This window comes from Meriones unguiculatus, chromosome 6 (genome assembly GCF_030254825.1).
Source record: "Meriones unguiculatus strain TT.TT164.6M chromosome 6, Bangor_MerUng_6.1, whole genome shotgun sequence".
NCBI lineage: Eukaryota > Metazoa > Chordata > Mammalia > Rodentia > Muridae > Meriones > Meriones unguiculatus.
In genome coordinates this window covers 68,848,977-68,866,598 of record NC_083354.1, presented here as the reverse complement: position 1 = coordinate 68,866,598, position 17,622 = coordinate 68,848,977, and the positions used below count along the sequence as shown (strand labels likewise).

At 45.2% G+C, this 17,622-nt stretch overlaps 1 protein-coding gene across 2 annotated transcripts in view; it reads left to right on the top strand.

The window, feature by feature from the left end:
- The window catches only part of Sv2c (synaptic vesicle glycoprotein 2C), a 190,317-nt gene that overhangs the window by 154,592 nt on the left and 18,103 nt on the right, over positions 1-17,622 (top strand). For both annotated transcript variants that reach the window (XM_060385593.1, XM_060385594.1), the window contains exons 5-12: positions 1,802-1,935; positions 2,406-2,495; positions 3,912-4,022; positions 4,734-4,822; positions 8,620-8,784; positions 12,397-12,530; positions 13,855-14,058; positions 14,510-14,669. In XM_060385593.1, coding sequence (XP_060241576.1) covers positions 1,802-1,935; positions 2,406-2,495; positions 3,912-4,022; positions 4,734-4,822; positions 8,620-8,784; positions 12,397-12,530; positions 13,855-14,058; positions 14,510-14,669 — 1,087 coding nt within the window. The remainder of the gene's footprint in view (positions 1-1,801; positions 1,936-2,405; positions 2,496-3,911; positions 4,023-4,733; positions 4,823-8,619; positions 8,785-12,396; positions 12,531-13,854; positions 14,059-14,509; positions 14,670-17,622) is intronic.

Sequence of the window (17,622 nt, the reverse complement as noted above, 5' to 3'; positions counted from 1 at the left end):
GTTCATTTTCACACTTATACACGTGCCTGTGGGTGCCAGCCACATATATATAGACTACTGTAAGGGCCTACATCTTTAAAGGCAGCATGCAGCTCCTTCAGATCTCTCTCCTCTGCTCTCTGCTTCAGAATTGTACACTTGACATGAGTTAGAGTCATCTGGGAAAGGAAGCCTTAACTAAGGAAAGGCCTCCCTCAGATTGGACTGAAGGGAGACTGCCAGCTATTTTATTGGTTAATGATTGATTTGGGATGTTGCACTTAGTATGAGCAGGGCCTCTCCTGAGCAGGTGGTCCTGGGTGGTATGAGAAAGCAAGGAGAACAAACCATGGAGAAGGCCAATAAGTGGCCTCTGCATAGGTTCCTGCCTCCACATTCCTGCCCTACTTCCCTCCCTGTGGACTGTAAGCTCTAAGACGAAGTAACCCTTTCTTTCCGTGTTGCTTAGCAACCCACATTCTTCTCATTAAATTCTCAGAACCAAACTAGTGCAAGCTTAATATCGATGCCACTGGTGTTGATGGCACATGCCAACAGCACAGTGGGCAAGCTGTCACTTGCACAAGTCTGGGTGCTAGTGTGCAGTTCCATCTTGAATCCTGGAGTAAGGATTTTGTGAGTTCAGCTTGTAGCTTGTGGAACTGCGTCATTCTAGAGACTTCTAGGAGTCCCACAAAGGGCAAGCATGCTGTTTTCCTGGGGAGGGGGCATAGGCTACCTCACTTTTGTTCACAGAAGCCTTCTAGTCACCAAGCCTTGCTGAAGACTAGCACACAGTCCCCCTGACCCTCTGTAAACCCAGCTCTGGCTTCGGTGAAATGTGCCTCATTCTTTCTTGTTTGGAACCCTGGCTGAGTCGTGCTTTCAGGGTTATACCCATATAACACTGAAGGGGTCTCTGTTTATAGCCCTTTGTGAGTGTTCTTATATATTGTAATAACACTGATTTTTATAATGTCTGCTCAGAAGTTGAGATTCCCCTGCTATTCAATCCCTGTTCTTCCTGCGAACAGAGGTAAAAGTTCTCGTTTCTGTGAAGTCAGCTTTCTCCCAGATGGCCATTTAACGGTACTCAAATGAAAGGGCTGCATGAATTGTAATGATAAATCAGCAAGACGTGCTAGAGCACCCTGGAGTCTGCAGCCTCAAAGGCCCACAGCGGGAGGGCTGGCTGAGGAGTCAGAGTGGGTCCAGGAGCTCCCAAGGCCACCGCCACTTTTCCACCTGGCCAGGGAAGGAGGAAGGAGACAAGGAAATTACATCCTACTCAGACCGAGTTGGGAATCAAGTGTGGTAACAGATGTTTGTGATCACACCGGTCAGTGGGAGGTGGAATCGGAAATATTATTATGAGTTCAAGGCCAGAAAGGCTATATAAAAAAGCCTTTCTGAATCCCATCCCAAAACCTGGTTGGGAACTGGACAATGAAGTCCATTGAGGGCCGTTTTTTGGCAGACAGATGGGAAAGAGAGGAACATGATATGGAAGAGCAAAGGGAAGCCCCCCAACAAGGTGGCCTGTAGCAAATCACATTCTCCCACATCCGGCCTTTGTGGTTTGATTTTAGGTAACCCTAAACATTATACCCCCTGCTTCCATCCTGAGCCCTTTGATTTCAGGCACCTTTGTCCTCAGCACTGCCATTGAGGGAGAGAAGGTGTCTGTAACTGTAACTGATTTAGAGGCCAGCCCACTCTCCTTTGGGCAGTAAGACAGGACTGACAAATCCCTGAGGGGCCACACTGACTTTTCCAGCTGCTGTGCACAGGCGCTCTCCCTCACTCCTCTGTCTTTTCCCAGGGTGGAGCTTCAGCATGGGCTCAGCCTACCAGTTCCACAGCTGGCGTGTCTTTGTCATCGTCTGTGCGCTACCCTGTGTCTCCTCCGTGGTGGCTCTGACCTTCATGCCGGAGAGCCCTCGGTTCTTGCTGGAGGTAAGGTCCGTTGCCACAGAAGCACGAGTGGCCCATCCATTGCCACAGAAGCACAAGTGGCCCACGCACACTGGGAAGGCTTCCCCGCTGTTTCCAGGAAAGCAGGCCTCGCTCTTTGGGAGGCACATTCTCCCTTCCTACCATGGAATTTTGCAGGGTTTGGTTTCGCCGAGACATGCTTTAGGCAAAGAGGAGTGTAAAAGCTATCTCACAGCCAGAACCACACACATACTCTTTTCTAAGCAAATAGCTTTCACTCGATGAGGGGGTTGAGTAGGTGACCTGTTATTGTCATAGGTCCTATCTCTAGTTGAAGGCACATTTTGAACTGCTGCTCTATAGTGATAGTCTGAGCTTGAGTGCTTCAGTAGAGAATTGCTGAACACCTTCTGTATGCTCTGAAAACTCAGCACGGTCACTGAAAGGCAGTTATAAATGTCCTAGCCTCTGACTCCCTGTGTATTTCTTAGGTGGGAAAACATGATGAAGCCTGGATGATTCTCAAGCTAATTCATGATACCAACATGAGAGCCCGAGGCCAGCCAGAGAAGGTCTTCACGGTGAGTCTGCTCCTCAGAGAATCCCGATGCCAGAGGTCAGGATGCCTTTTGTAAGGAGCCAGACTTTTAAGGCCTTGCCAGTCATAGAGTGTTGCAGCTGCTTAGCTCTGTCCTTGCAGTGTAAAAGCAAGCAGCGTAGAGAATGGCTAAACCACAGGCCTTGGCTGTGTTCCAATAAAACTTTATTTACACAAGTAAACAGAGGGCTCTGTTTGAGCCAGAGACTACCAATCTATTCACACCTACCTAAAACTCCAAGCCTCTGTGGTTGGTTAAATAATACTAACCTGAGAAACAAAGTTTAAGCAGAAAGACAACAATTTATTCTTACTTCTCAGATTTATTCTACTTCCTGGATCAGTATGAAAGGCCTTGGCTGTAAGAATCACCAGTAGATTCTCTTTGTCTTGCTATCAGAGAAGACTGGGGTCTCCGCTAGGCCACCGCTTCTGCCCTGTCAGGCCACTGCTCCTGCCTCATCTGAAACTTGCTTTCACATGCTGCTTAAGCAGGAAATTCAGGGTACTCTGTGGTCTCCTAGGTAACACAGATGTTTCTGAGTTTAAAACCCAGCTCCATAATTCACTGGCTTCATGGCCTGAGCAATAAGACCAAGGTCCAGCTTTTTATCTAGAAAGTAATTAAAATATCACTGTACTGATAGAGTCCAGGAGGGGGTCTTTTCTTCAGCCCTCATGGCACATAGTGCTTGGGATTCAGACACAGGCCCTCCTGCTTTGAGCAGCCAGCAATCTTCCATGCTGAGTCATCTCCCCAGGCCTCAGCTAACTTCTTTTTAAACCTTATCTATTCTCTTTGACTGGCCTAGGTACTACCTGCTACTTCTCTATGACTCCTGTTGCACAGATCTCTGTTGCACAAAGATCCAGACACATGGATTGAAGGGCTTTGTGGACATCTTGTGTGTCCAGTGGTCCTTCAAAAATGACTTTCTTAATCAGAATAAGTGGCTTTCCTACTCTGAAAGCCCCAGCCTCCTCCTTATCCCAAATGCCACCAATAAGTATTACCAGCACCACCCAAATTTAAAACTGAAAACCATCTTATTTATTTGTTTTCTTCATCCTCATGGTATCTAGTAAATCACCATGCCCTGTAATTCGGTCTCCTAGACATCAGTGATCATTGTCCCTAGCTTGCCACCTCATCTGCCACTGGCTTGTTTCCGTGCTCATCGCTCAATGTCTTAACACTTGCACTCATCTTCAAAAAGTCTTAAATACTTGTCCATTGCCCAGTACACTGCCTTCTCTCCTAGATGTTTGTAACTTCGTATCCTTCCCACCAGCTGTCCAACCACAGTTCCCACACTTGGCAAATAGCATCCTTCTCTGTCAGTCTCTAATCAAATCAGGAAAGAGAACCCAGCGCTTTGCACTCTGTTGCTGTCCACAGGTAAATAAAATCAAAACTCCCAAACAAATAGATGAGCTGATTGAAATTGAGAGCGACACAGGAACATGGTACAGGAGGTGTTTTGTTCGGATCCGCACAGAACTGCACGGAGTAAGTATGTATTTTATAGCAGCCTACACGTCAACTGCTGACCTCTGGTGGTGGTCACAGGAGGGACTGACGAAGCCTGTCCCACCAGGAGGGATTGTCCACTCTGTCTAGGACACCTGTCTCTTGCACTAGGACCAGCAAATTGGACCCTTTTCAGCTCAGCAGCTAGTGGATCCATCTTGAGGAAGGAAGGTATCAGTCCAGGAGTTGGGGCAGTGAAGTCTGTCTTAGTGGCTGTTGGCCTCCAGAAAGCTGAAAAGTGGGCAATGCTGGGCAGCATTGGTAGTTAAGGCCTGTAATTCCAGGTACCCGGGAGGCTGAGGCAGGAGGATTGAAAGCTTAAGGCCAGCCTAAGCTGCTTAGTGAGAGCCTGTCTCAAAATAAAAAAGTAAAAGGGAACTTGGGGATGTAGTTAAATGGTGGAGCACCTGTCTAGCATGTGTGAGGTGAAGTTCAGTCACTAGTACCACAAGGAAAAGAAAGAGAGAGAGAGAGAGAGAGAGAGAGAGAGAGAGAGAGAGAGAAAGAAAGAAAGAAAGAAAGAAAGAAAGAAGAACACCTCAGCCTTTCGCTTCTGTGTTGTGTTAAAACTTTCGTTGAAGTTAACTGAGCTCTGTAAGAATGCTGAACTTTTAGGGTTTGATGGGAAGGTCTGGGGAGTGCATTCACTATATAATTGTGTAAGAAAACTAACCATCTGGAATTTCACAGATTTGGTTGACTTTTATGAGATGCTTCAACTACCCAGTCAGGGAAAACACCATCAAGCTTACGATTGTTTGGTTCACCCTGTCCTTTGGGTAAGTAACATTTAACTTCTTGGTGGACAAAAATCAACTGTTATATTGTAGCTCCCAGTTATTTCTGTAAGACCTGGGGTCTCACAGCTCAGGAGTTCAAGATCACGCCCTTCCCAGAAACTCCCCCAGACCACGACTCGTTGCAAAAACAAGAGGTTTAATTTAACCATTGTGCAATGGGGTCACCCCTGCTGGTCAGCAAAAAGTGGCACCAGGAGACAAAGGCATTAGGTTTTTAAAAGAAAAATTGCGGGAAATTTGAAGTTGCAGTTTTGGCAATTTAGGATTGGATGAGGAAGCTATAAAGTAAGATAATTGGTTAGTCTTAGGTGCTCAAGCTTGGCCAGTCCTGCCAAGTGTGGATGCAGCTGCAATTGAAGGTGGGGGTGGTTAGCTCATCCTTGAAGATTAGGGCTGGCTTTTGGCTGGAGGTCAGGAGCTACTCAGAAGAAGGATTGAGGCCGTCTGGGTTCGTTGCTAAGAAACACTATCTTGAAGACAAGGGTCTGGTCATTCTTTTTGCTGAGTGAAGGTCATTGCTTGCTTGCTTTTTTTTTTTTTTTTTTCTTTTTTTTCTATCTGTCCTCACAGATAGGGCCACATTTCTCCATTCTCTGGAAAGGTACTAAGAGGCTTTAGCTTAACTTAAACCTAAAACTCAAAACTATGGGCTTTAGAACACATACAGGTTACAAAATTAGTCTAACCCTTTCATTTCTTTCTTTGTCTTTTTCTTCATTGCTTTCTTCTTTTCAAAATATCTCATATGGCTCACATCTGCAAACTTGATAGAAAAGATTTTTTTTTTTTTTACAGCAGCAGACATTTGCTGACAGTTACATTTTTTATAACTAATAAACTGACCCTTCCTGTGGCATTTGGGAAGCCATGTCACCCTCTAAGTCACCATATGTCTGCATTAGCTATGTCCTTCCTTCCTTTTCCTCTCCCTCCCTTCCTCCCTTTCTGTTCACTCTGTTCCTTCCTTCCTTCCTTTCTCCTTTCCTTCCTTTTTTAAAATTACAGTTTCTCCATTCCACACTCCCTGTTCCCTTCTTAGCTTTATTATTTCTTGTGGAACTTTCTATTTTCTACTATACAAAAGTTTTTTTAAGATTTATTTCGCATATTTACATGTGCAGGGGCATATGCACAGGCGTTACGGATACCAGAAACGAACACTGGAATCCTTGGGTCTGGAGTTAAAAATGTTTGCAGAATGCCACCTAAGATAATAAAAATAATAAAACTACCATATGTGTGTTCTAAGAATGGAGGAGGGCAAGCCATGGTTTTATTTACTAATACTTGGTATCTCTATTTCAGAATGTGTGTGAAACCCTGTCACCTAATCCCTGTATATGAGCCAATAAAGAAACAACCCTGCACTGTCAGGTTAAAGGATCTGGGTGCCTGGTAGAGCCCAGCATTGACCGTTTGGCTCCCACCTCCTGACATCCGTAAAGTAAAGCAGGCAGAGAGGTCCCTTCCCTGTGTTGGTGTGATGAAGGACAAGGGGAAGGCTTCGGGCAGGGACCCTGGAAGCTCATTCTGCAATGGTTACCCATGTGATTCCATCTCCCATGTCTAAGTTCAGAGGCTTAGAGTTGGAGGCCTAGCTCAGTGGCACAGCATTTGCCAGGCAGGTGTGAGGTCGTGGGCTCCATCCCTTGTTCTGGGGGATACATAATTTTAGAGGAGAGAGATGGAAATCAATACTATTGGGTGCCAACCACTAGCTCAGGAGTTAGGCAAGAAAAAGATAGACAAAAGGTGGTCCTTGATGCAGCTGCTAGCCTGTGCTTATCTGGATTTCTTTCATGAAATCTCAGCACTGCCTGCCATTGAAAGGGCATTCAGCAAATGTTTGCTGAATAAATAAAACATCAGATAAAACTCCACGTCATGTGCCTTCCTCGTCACTCTCAAGCTTTTGCCTTGGCACTAGAGAGCAACCTGCTGGTGTCGTAGCCCTGAGTCACTGCTTGCTCCGTGATCACCCTTACACCCCCACTGCGTTGGCACACAAGCTATGAGGAGTACGGGGGTGGAAAACCATGCGACTCTCCAGAGTAAATGTCTGAGGATTCCTGGTGACAATGACGATGATTACCATGACTCATCTGGTCTTTTTGGTACCGTTAGAGTGGTAGGCACTTTGCATCCCATTATATCTGAGCAACAGCCCATGGAAGGCAATCTACATCCTAGTCATCATAAAAGTAAGCCAAGACCCAAGGGACCCAAGGTCACGCCGCAGGCAAACAAGACCAGGACTTGAATTCTGTCTACTTGCAGACTGCTTCCTCCCGGGCATCTGAGTGTCACTGGGACAAACTGGAAGACAACTGGAGCGCACAGCACTGCGGTACCCTGTGTACTCCACCCCAGAGCCACCACGTCCTGGATCAGGCCAGGGTCATGGATGTGGAGTCAGGGTACCCTGTGTACTCCACCCCAGAGCCACCACGTCCTGGATCAGGCCAGGGTCATGGATGTGGAGTCAGGGTACCCTGTGTACTCCACCCCAGAGCCACCACGTCCTGGATCAGGCCAGGGTCATGGATGTGGAGTCAGGGATCATAGTTTCAAAACAACTACATTACAGTAACAGTACGATATACTTTGATCCACATATTCCTCCTGACATTTTCTGGTAGCCATACTCACAAAAGAAAAAGAATCTGTGAATATAATTTTAATACTGTCTCATTCAACTCATTATGTCTAAAGTAATATCTATGATCAATGTAACATTATTAATAACTGATTTTTCATAGTTTTTTTTTTTCAAACTCCTGAAAACCCTGTGCTACCATCACATCTCAGATTGGACTGACTACCTCTCAGGGGCTTAGTGGCTGCATGTGACCAGTGGCTGCTAACAGCCGAGCAACATGTCACAGCTTTTAGAGTCATACATGAGAGATCATGAGGCAGGGAGTGGAAATCACCTGTAGCTGTTTCCGGGTTATTCAGGCAGCTCAGCTGGTAGGGAGATTACCTGGTATGCTTGAAGCTCTGAGCTTTATCCCCCAGCCCCTGCACAGCAGGCATGGTGGGACATGCCTGGGATCCCACCAGTGGGAAGTGGGGGCAGGAAGATTGGAAGTTCAAGGCCTTGCTCAGCTCCATAAGACATTTGAGGCCATCTGGGCTACATGAGACCTGGTCTCAATGGAGGACAGGTGTGAGGGAGAGGCTAGGGAGAGGAGAAGGAGCAGAATGGGGAGAGGAGGAAAGAGGGAGAAGAGAAACTCAAATGTCCCTTTCTGCTGCCTTGAACTCCTTTGGGAACATGGCTCCTACTCCAGACAAGCAATGTCACAGTCGTGTAGGAAGCAAAAATGCTGCTGCACTAGAAGGAACAGAGTCCATCCTGTGAGCAGTTCCTTCCTGGGTCCCAGGACATGGGGCTCCTCGGTGGAGCCTGGGTTGGTAGGATGACATCAGGTCCAGCATGCTGTGTTTCACTCTGCATATGCTGCCCAAAGGCCTCATTTAATACTGTCACTGAGGACACTCAGACCATACTGTGGGTACAGGATAGGATTCATCTCTCCCGGGAATTGCATGCCTGGATGTTCCAGCTGTCTCTCTCCCTTGGTTTTGCAAGGGGAGGGGGTGGCATACCAATTACGATGTGATAATTTGTTCAAATGTTTCAAGGTGCCAGTCATGTCTGGAAGTGCTTCTGAGAGCTGCTGCCATTCTGGATATGTAAGGGAGGACCTTACAAATGGCCCTGTGTGTGCTGCTACAAACTTTTTTTGTTTGTTTTGTTTTTGTCTTTGCAGGTACTATGGATTGTCTGTTTGGTTCCCTGATGTCATTAAGCATTTGCAGTCTGATGAGTATGCACTGCTAACTAGAAATGTGCAAAAAGATAAATACTCAAATTTCAGCATTAACTTCACCATGGAAAACCAGGTCCACACCGGAATGGAGTACGACAATGGCAGGTCTAGAAACTTTGACATAACTTACCTTGCCAGCTAGTCACAAAAACTCACTTCAGAGTGGGGTACAATTAATAACCAAAGTCTACAGGGTTTTTAAGTGTATTATTTGTTATTTGTGGATGAATTTTAATAACTTAAAATTCACTTTAAAGATACACACTTGTCAGTTACTTCAAACAATTTCAGAAATTGGCAGAGAATCAATCATGTGCCTCTTGGGAAAAAAGGGTAAAAAAACAACAAAGCCCCTTCTGAAACTGAGTTGCCTCATGCCTATTAAGCAGCAGAACTAACTGCCCATTTGAAGAGAGCTTAGAGGCCCTTGAAGAGCTATGGACAAGCTAAGGAAGAGAAGAGAGAACCGCATGAGGAAACGGGAATGGTGAAAGACTTACCTGAGTCAGGGAAGAAATAAGAATGAAAGTGAGAATTTCCCTTTTCTAAAAAGTTCCCATTTCAAGTCTCCACTGCACAAAGCAAATAAGAGAGCAGGAGATCTGGTGAGTCAGGGAGCCTGTCAGTAAGAGAGCAGAAATGGTCTCCCCAAGTGAAGGGATGTGAAAACAGCAGAGGATGAGCACAGGACTGGGTTGTTTTCTAATGCTAGGCAAGCCAGGGCCTCCGGAAGGTGGGTCTGCTTCTTTTCCAAGAGAAAAAGGGATAGACAAGGTAATCAAGTTCAGCTATGTATTCTCTGAGCAAAAATCACTGATATGAACTCTCAGTAGCTCATTATTCTGAGAAAATTGTTTTAATTTTTAAAATAATAAAAGTTTTTTTTTTTAATACAAGATAATCAAAGTTCCCCAAGGCAAAAACCTGTTTGTTAAGATGAAAAAGGTTTGTGGAATGCTTGCAGTCTGGATAATGGATACTTGCCAGTATGGGGGTCATTATTCTAATTGGCAATTTATCTTGTGTGTGTGTGTTTACTTGCAAGTTTTTCAATAATAAAGTTTATAAAATTAAAAGAAGATGATGAAAAATGGATGACTGGAGACCATCATGTGGGTGGAATAAGGAGAGACCTAACCACAACCAAGCCATGTGGCCTCTGCCTCGTGCACCCCCCTGAACCAGCGATCACTGGCATTTGTATTTCAGAGAACCCTGAGCATCACCTTCTGTGACTATGGGATGAATGAGGTTTTTGTTTTGTTTTTGTTTTTCAGAGATAGGGTTTCTCTGTGTAGCCCTGGCTGTCCTGGACCTCACTCTGTAGATCAGGCTGGCCTCACACTTGCAGAGACCTGCCTGCCTCTGCCTCCCAAGTGTTGGGATTTGTTTCGAAAAGTATTGTTTTTCCATTAGAAATTTCCAAGATACAATAGTTATGGTGGTGCATGCCTGTAATCCCAACACTCAGGAGGGGGGGCTGGTGCTGGTGAGATGGAGTCCAGCACAATTCATAGCCTGTACCCCATAATGAGAACATGTTTCAGAACAGCAAAAACAACAAAAAAGAAAAAAAATAATTTTTATGTCTGAAATAATCATAATTTTAGTGACATTTATTATCACTCTTAGTGTTCAGTTTATTAACTAATATCCAGGATATTAATAACTTTGACACTTCTCCCTTAAAATCCTTGAGCTGGATATGGTGGCATGCACCTGTCATCCCAGCACTTGGGAAGCAAAAGTACTGTGAGGTTGAAGCCAGCCTGGGGCTCCATGGTCAAAATCTGTCTCAAAAGACCAAAAACCAGGCTTGGGAGGTGATTCCGTGGGTAAAGCTCTTGACATGAAAGCTTGGTGAATCCGCACAAAAGCCAGGCCTGCTTACTCACATATGTGTGATCTGAGCACTTGTATGGAGAGATGGGAGATGGAGACAGAAAAATCAGTGGAAGTTCACAAGAGAGCTAGCCTGAGCTATGTGCAGGGAAAAACAAGGAGACCTTATTGAACAAGGTGGAAAGGTTAGAACAATACTGGAGGTTTTCCTCTATCCTCCACAAGTATGCCATGGCCTACATCTCTCACACACACACACACACACACACACACACACACACACACGGAGAGGCAGGGGAGAAAGAAAGATTTTAGGACCCCAAACAGAAAAACCTTGCAAACATATGGTTTTGCATGTGTTACACATTTATTTTCGATGCTAGAAGAAAGGGTTTGGTCTTTCAGAGAAATTTGAACTAGTGCTGCCGACTCCATTTTAAATGGTAGCTTCCCTGTGCAGTAGAGATGACACCTTGACGTGGAAAACCATTCAAGTACCCTGTATGGATAATGTAAGGAGTCCCTCCTTGTCTGTATGCAGAATGTTCCGGGAGAGCCCGGGGGCTTCTTTGCCAAGGCCTAGACAGCAGGAGGTGGGAGGTAGAGGGTTACCATTTCCTTCTCCAACCGTTTGAATTTTACACCAGGAGTGCTGTGTGTCCCAGACATTAAAATTGCTTCCCCTTCCCAAATTCAGGCTCATCTTTAAAGTTGTCAGTCTTCACAAATGTACCGTTTTCTTTAGCACATTTGACTGCTTTCACTCGGGCTCCCTGGGGTGGAGAATTTTTTGAAGCTGGTTTGTCTGTGAGGCTACAGTACATTTGCAATTGAATAATAAATGCCCATTAGGAAGAGTGCTCAGGAGTGAGCAAACTGCTTTTGAGGCAGCTAGCACGCCTCTAAGGATTAGTCTCTTTCTCTAAGAGGGGTGTGGCTAATACAGTAACCTCTTCCTGGGAGACCAGGCCTCTCTATAACTTGCAAAGGATACAGTGTCTTAATAAAGAAACATGATTCCCTAGTGCACACTTCCCCATGGCTTCAGTGAGTCCATATCAATGACTCACAGGCTCCTTTAAGACATTAGGCTCATTAAGGCCATTATCACCTTCACCACCCCAAATTCCCCATTGCAGTACCTTTAATACATATTTGAACCCACTTCATTCTGCACATCATTCCAAAGTCAACAGAGCTCTTGTGTTTTGAGTTGGCTCAAGGACTATGTTTCAACTGTAAGAAGAAAAGGACTCCTGGAAATAAGTGTGCATATTTTTTCACCCTTGTCAGTCACTGCTCCTGTGAAAAGGCAGAACTCTCATTCTCTACCATCTAAGGTTCTAAACTTAGAAAACAGACTTTTATGAAAAACTCAGAGGCTAGAGATATTGCTCAGTAGTAGAACACCGGTCTAAAACTGCAAGTCCCTAGGTTCAGTTTTCATCACTGTAAGCTATAAATATACATAAAAATATAAAGTTCCGATATTAACACAGCTTTAAGTTAGATTCACCAGTCTCAGTTGAGACTTTCCCAAAAGAGGAATCCATTCAGAGGTTTAAGGATGGGGGAGGATAGGGGTGAAACAATCTAGCGAGCCACAGGTGATGTTCTAGCTCTGGAGACCTTTTACCATGATTGCAAAACCCAACTGGACTTGCGTGTCATTGCTTCTCCTGACGGAATAATATTGAACAGTGGTGCAGCCAAAAAACAGTATGTCCATGGCCAAATGGGAAAAGGCTAAGTGCCTGGAAAGCCAAGATGCCCTTTATAACTTAAGGATGGCTATAGCAAGGTGTCAAATCTCTAAATCCCTTTGACTTAGTAGTCATTGGCCTCAATTTGTTTGTGTGTGTATGTGTTGTACAGATTCCTGGGAGTCAAGTTCAAATCTGTAACTTTCAAAGATTCAGTGTTTAAGTCCTGCACCTTTGACGATGTGACCTCCGTGAACACCTACTTCAAGAACTGCACGTTTATTGATACCCTTTTTGAGAACACAGGTAGGTATGGCTTACACTACTTCTATGGCAGCAGAGAGCCTTCAAGGGGCAGCATCTTGGCAGAATCATGTGACAGTGGGGCTAGAGGATTGTGTGGCAAGGGGAGATCAAAGTGTGAGTGAACAATTTCACTGTATCACGTTGACTCAAAAGCAAATTGGTATTGTTTTGCTTTCTTGGGTTTAATATAGAGGCTTACCTAAGTTCAAAGCTAGACAAATAAGTAAGTTAATAAATAGCCTCTGAGGAATACTTTTTGTTTTGGTTTTTCAAGACAGATTTCTCTGTGTAGCTTTGGCTGTCCTGGAACTACCTCTGTAGAGTAGGTTGACCTTGAACTCAGAAATCCACCTTCATCTGCCTCCCAGGTGCTGGAATTAGAAAAGTTAACTAATTTGGTCACAGTGAATGACCTGGTAACCAACAACCTCCGCTCCCTAGTACATGTGACTGCAGTGCTTTCCCATCCCCACATGTTTGTCTACACTCACCTCCTGGTGCTATGCAAAGATGGGTGCATGCCCTGTTGGCAGCCTGGCCTTTTTGGTGCTCAGTCAGGGGCCAATTCTGCCCTACTCCAAAGAGGTGAGGTCAAGCACTGTCTTCTCCATTTGACCTCGGAAGAGGGAGCAGAGGGTAACTCCTGACCAGCAAGGAATTGGCCAGGGCTGCGTTAGCAAACCCAGCACCATGTAAAATCCTTCTTGAGGAGATAAGGGAACAGTAACAGCCACCAAGTGCATAGAATGAATGCTGATGGCCTTCGAGGGAGACTGGTCTTCATTCTTCTGTGAACTTATCTACATGGACCGTAAATTATAAATGCAGCCCCAAAGAGTCAGAGAGTCCTGCTCCTTCTGCGTACTTCAGAGCCCCTAAAAATGACAATGATGAGGCCAGCTTATGTATATTTTAAACCAAATTGTTTTTATAATTGTATTCTAGAACCTATTACTACTAAAAATGATAATCTTTACATAACGTGGTAAATATAATAAAGTAATGTTGTGAAGGTGTAAGCAATACTATAATTAGCAAAGGCCAAAGGGAATCAAGGAACTAGACACTGTAGTCAACTTATCCCCTCATCCAGCAGAGGGAGCCCTCCATGCTACTACTTTGTTAGCGTGGGGTGCCAGGCTAGCTCTCATGCTCTGGTAAGGAAACACAGAAAGTCAAGCCAGCTCCAGCCGTGGGACCCTGAGGAAATTGTCGGTGCCGTGCTTCTTAGCTGAAGTCTCTCAGTGGCTCTCTGGGACCACCCATATCTGTTACTTGAACCTGACAAGAACCTGATGGATTTTATTCCTTGTTGTTTCTACAGATTTTGAGCCATATAAATTCATTGACAGTGAATTTCAAAACTGCTCATTTCTTCACAACAAGACAGGATGCCAGATAACTTTTGATGATGACTACAGTGCCTACTGGATTTATTTTGTCAACTTTCTTGGGACATTGGCGGTGTTACCAGGAAATATTGTGTCTGCTCTCCTGATGGACAGGATCGGGCGCTTAACGATGCTAGGTGTGTGCTTACAAGCATGGAAAGGAAAAGAGCTGCCCCTGTGACCCAGAGGGAACCCGCCTCCTACCCTGTTCCCCTTCCCTTAGAAATGCACCGGGCATAAGAAATCCCTTAGGCCTTTGATTAGGACTGAATTATAGTGAAAATTGTGTCTGGTTACATTTCATATGAGCAATCTCCATGAGTTACAGACTGAAAAACTGGTTATGTGTAACTAATGTATATTTTCCCACTTAAGTAGATGAGTAAGAGGTGATGTGCTTTTGTACTCTCGAATTTGAGAGGCATTTAGACTGCCTTTCAAACAGGTGGATGCACTTGAGCTTCATCCTGTGGAGCCCAGTCTGCAGCTATCACACAGAACTGTCTTCTTGAGAGAGCTCTGAGGCCCAAAGGTCCTCACTCTCCCAAGATGACAGGAAGCACTCCATCTTTTGTCTTCTGTTGGCAGGTGGCTCCATGGTGCTCTCAGGGATCAGCTGCTTCTTCCTGTGGTTTGGCACCAGCGAATCCATGATGATAGGCATGCTGTGTCTGTACAATGGACTGACCATCTCAGCATGGAATTCTCTTGATGTAGTCACGGTGGAACTGTACCCCACAGACCGGAGGTAGGCTGACGTGGAACTACTGAAAGGTCATTACAGAAATAAACAAACATCACTCTCAAAGCTGTGAAAATCCACAAAATATCTAGCTTATGAACTTGTAGGTTTTGCTTGTATCTTTTTAAAAAGATTCCTAGCATGAGGTAATAGGACAGCGAAGAAATTTATATCCACAACTTAACATGTTGGCTAACTGTAACAGAGAACTATCATGTCACCATGGGCATTAGGATTTAATAGTCTATCTATCTAAGCCTCCATTTTGAGTACCCATCAGTCCTGTGAGTGTCATGACCTTACATTTGCAGGCACCTGTGATAGCAACTACAAAGAAGTTTCTAAAAGGTATCTGTTGGCCTTTCTAGTCTGTTGGAAGAATAAGTAATAAAAGGAGGCTGGAGAGATGGCTCCATGGGTAAAGCACTTGTCATGCCAAGTATGAAGACCTACAACCACGTAAATCTGAGCACAGTAGCAGCCATCTGAAATCCCAGTGTTCCTGGTGGGAGGGACAAAACCAGCTGAATCCCCAGAGACTGGCAAGCTAGCCAGTCGAGGGCCTGCTGCAGTGATGCACTCTTTCTCAGACAAAGCGGGAAGGGAGGACAACAGCTGAGGTTGTCCTGTGGCCTCCACAGTGTAGTGTGGCTTGCACATGTTTTCCTGCACACACATACACACACACACACACATGCACACACAACTGTTTTAAGAAGAAGATCACTGTCTGAATACCTCCTCACATGGTCCCCACAAGAGGCGTGAATACCTGTTGTAGAGCCACAGCAGCTGAATAATTACATAACAGCATTAAAGTCCTGTTTTGTCACCTGCCATGAGCTAAACCATATGTCCTTTGCCATTTTCTATTTCATGCAAAACTCCTGTGTTTTCTTGCCGTGGAAGTCCTCTGCACTGGATATTCTTGGTCCCTTGCCTTCAAACCCCACACAAAAGGGCTGCATTGAGACATTTGAGCTCTTGATTTGTTTCTGATCCTGTGTTGTTCCTCTGACTCCATTCTGTCAGTTCATTGATCACCCTGGGAATGTCCTGTATAGGGAAGACTCACATGCGTATTCCTCAAGATCGTCCTATCTTTTCTCCACATATAGGACCTGTTTTGGCACCCATTTGCCTAACTGCCCATAAAACATCCAAAATCCAAGGGTCTAACATACCTAACATACAAGCATTCCCATTACGTCCTTAGTAAACAGTCTCTCCTGTTATCAGGCAGTGAGAGCCATTCAGTCGGCACACAGCACCCCCTGGACCCATCTAGCCTATGCTCACTCTCTCTGTGGTGCAAATACACTGAGGTTTTCTTCATCCCCATTTCATTTTGAAAACTGGACCCACAAAATTAGACATTGACAGCTACATTTTAAATCCCACCCTCCGTGTTAAAGCAAGGCCATGAGAGCCTTCTTCCTGTTTTCATTCCATTATCAGTTTGATGAAATTTTAGACTAAATCAACTGGTCACATAACTCTTAGGATGATGAGTGATGAGTAGTCTCTTGGGGAGGGGACACTGGGTTTTAAAAAAAAAAAACAACTCAAGAATTGGATAGACCTGTCCTCTGAGTAACATCAGTCTGCTCTGACTGTGGTTGGAAGATGAAGCACCAAGTGATGAAAAGTGTGTTCAGTTGGGTCCTCAGAGAGAAGAGGGCAGGAAGGGAGTGCTGTACCAGAACTGGGTGAACCCTGCGTGGTGTTTCCTCTCAGCGAAGGATAGGCATGTGTACAGTTACATGTGGATACAGCTACAGCACGGTCTGGCTGGGCTGCTGGAAGGAAGCGATGTGGTGGTCAATGTGTCCGAGAGCATTTCTTGGAAGAACAGCGTCTAAACTTGGGCTTGAAGAATCATGAGTTACAGGCACACGATTACAGGCAGAGATGGGTAGAATAGGCTAGTCTGAGAAACACAACCTGAAGAGCCCTGGAAGAGGACCAGCAAAGTTCCACAGACACTCAGTCAGAAAGGCCAGCCCACTGATTGTTCATGAGGGCAAGAAGAGGGGCTTCTAGAGAGACAGACAAAATCAGACATGGATTGGGAGTTCACTCTGATGGCCAAAGAGGAGGAAATGACACTTGCATTGCACTCCAAGGAAGAACATGTAGCCTGGAGAAAATGTAGATGGGAAAAGGGAGAAGTAAGAATTCCACGTGCTTGTGGATATTCAGAAAAGCATAAGAAAACTGCATGGTTGGTTACAGGTTGCAAGGAGGGAAAGGGTGTGTCAAAGGGGACCCTTGTTTCAGCTTGTACCGCTGACGGGGTAGCTATGCCATGTTGAGGCAGGACACTGTGGAGGAGCAGAGTGATCAGACTGGAATCAGGGAGGTGGTGAGTGCCATTTGGAGGAGGCCAGCTTTTCATGGCTGCATGGAGCTGTCCAATGGGCATTCGAAATTATATGTTGGAAGCAAATGGACACCTGAACTGGAGATAGAGCCCATTGACTAACTGATCCAACAGACACTTGGGGAACGCATATCATGTGGCCCTGAGAGGTTTCAGTCCCTGGGAGATGGTGGTGGTCAGACAGGCTTCATGGAGCCTACACTCCCATTTGGAGAAAACAATCAATAATACAGTACTGTTATAAAGGCCTGTCAGTTGGTGCTGAGTGCTGAACAGAGAAACGCCACTACCCTGGGGCATAAAGGATGCTGGTGTGAAGGACAGCTGTACTTGCAACAGCATGGTCCAGGGAGATGTGGCCCTGAAAGATGACATTTGGGTAAATACTTTGTCACAGCATAGGTGACAAGAAGTGACATGACAGTGTGAGGGGAAGGGACCAGTTGGAAGAGGGGCTGAAATGGCCTTTCCACAGTTCAGTTCAGTGTCCCCATCCTCACCTTCTCTTTCTTGTCTAAACTATAAACTTCTTTCATATCCTAAGTGTAGCCATGTGGCCTCCTGTGCTCTGGTGCG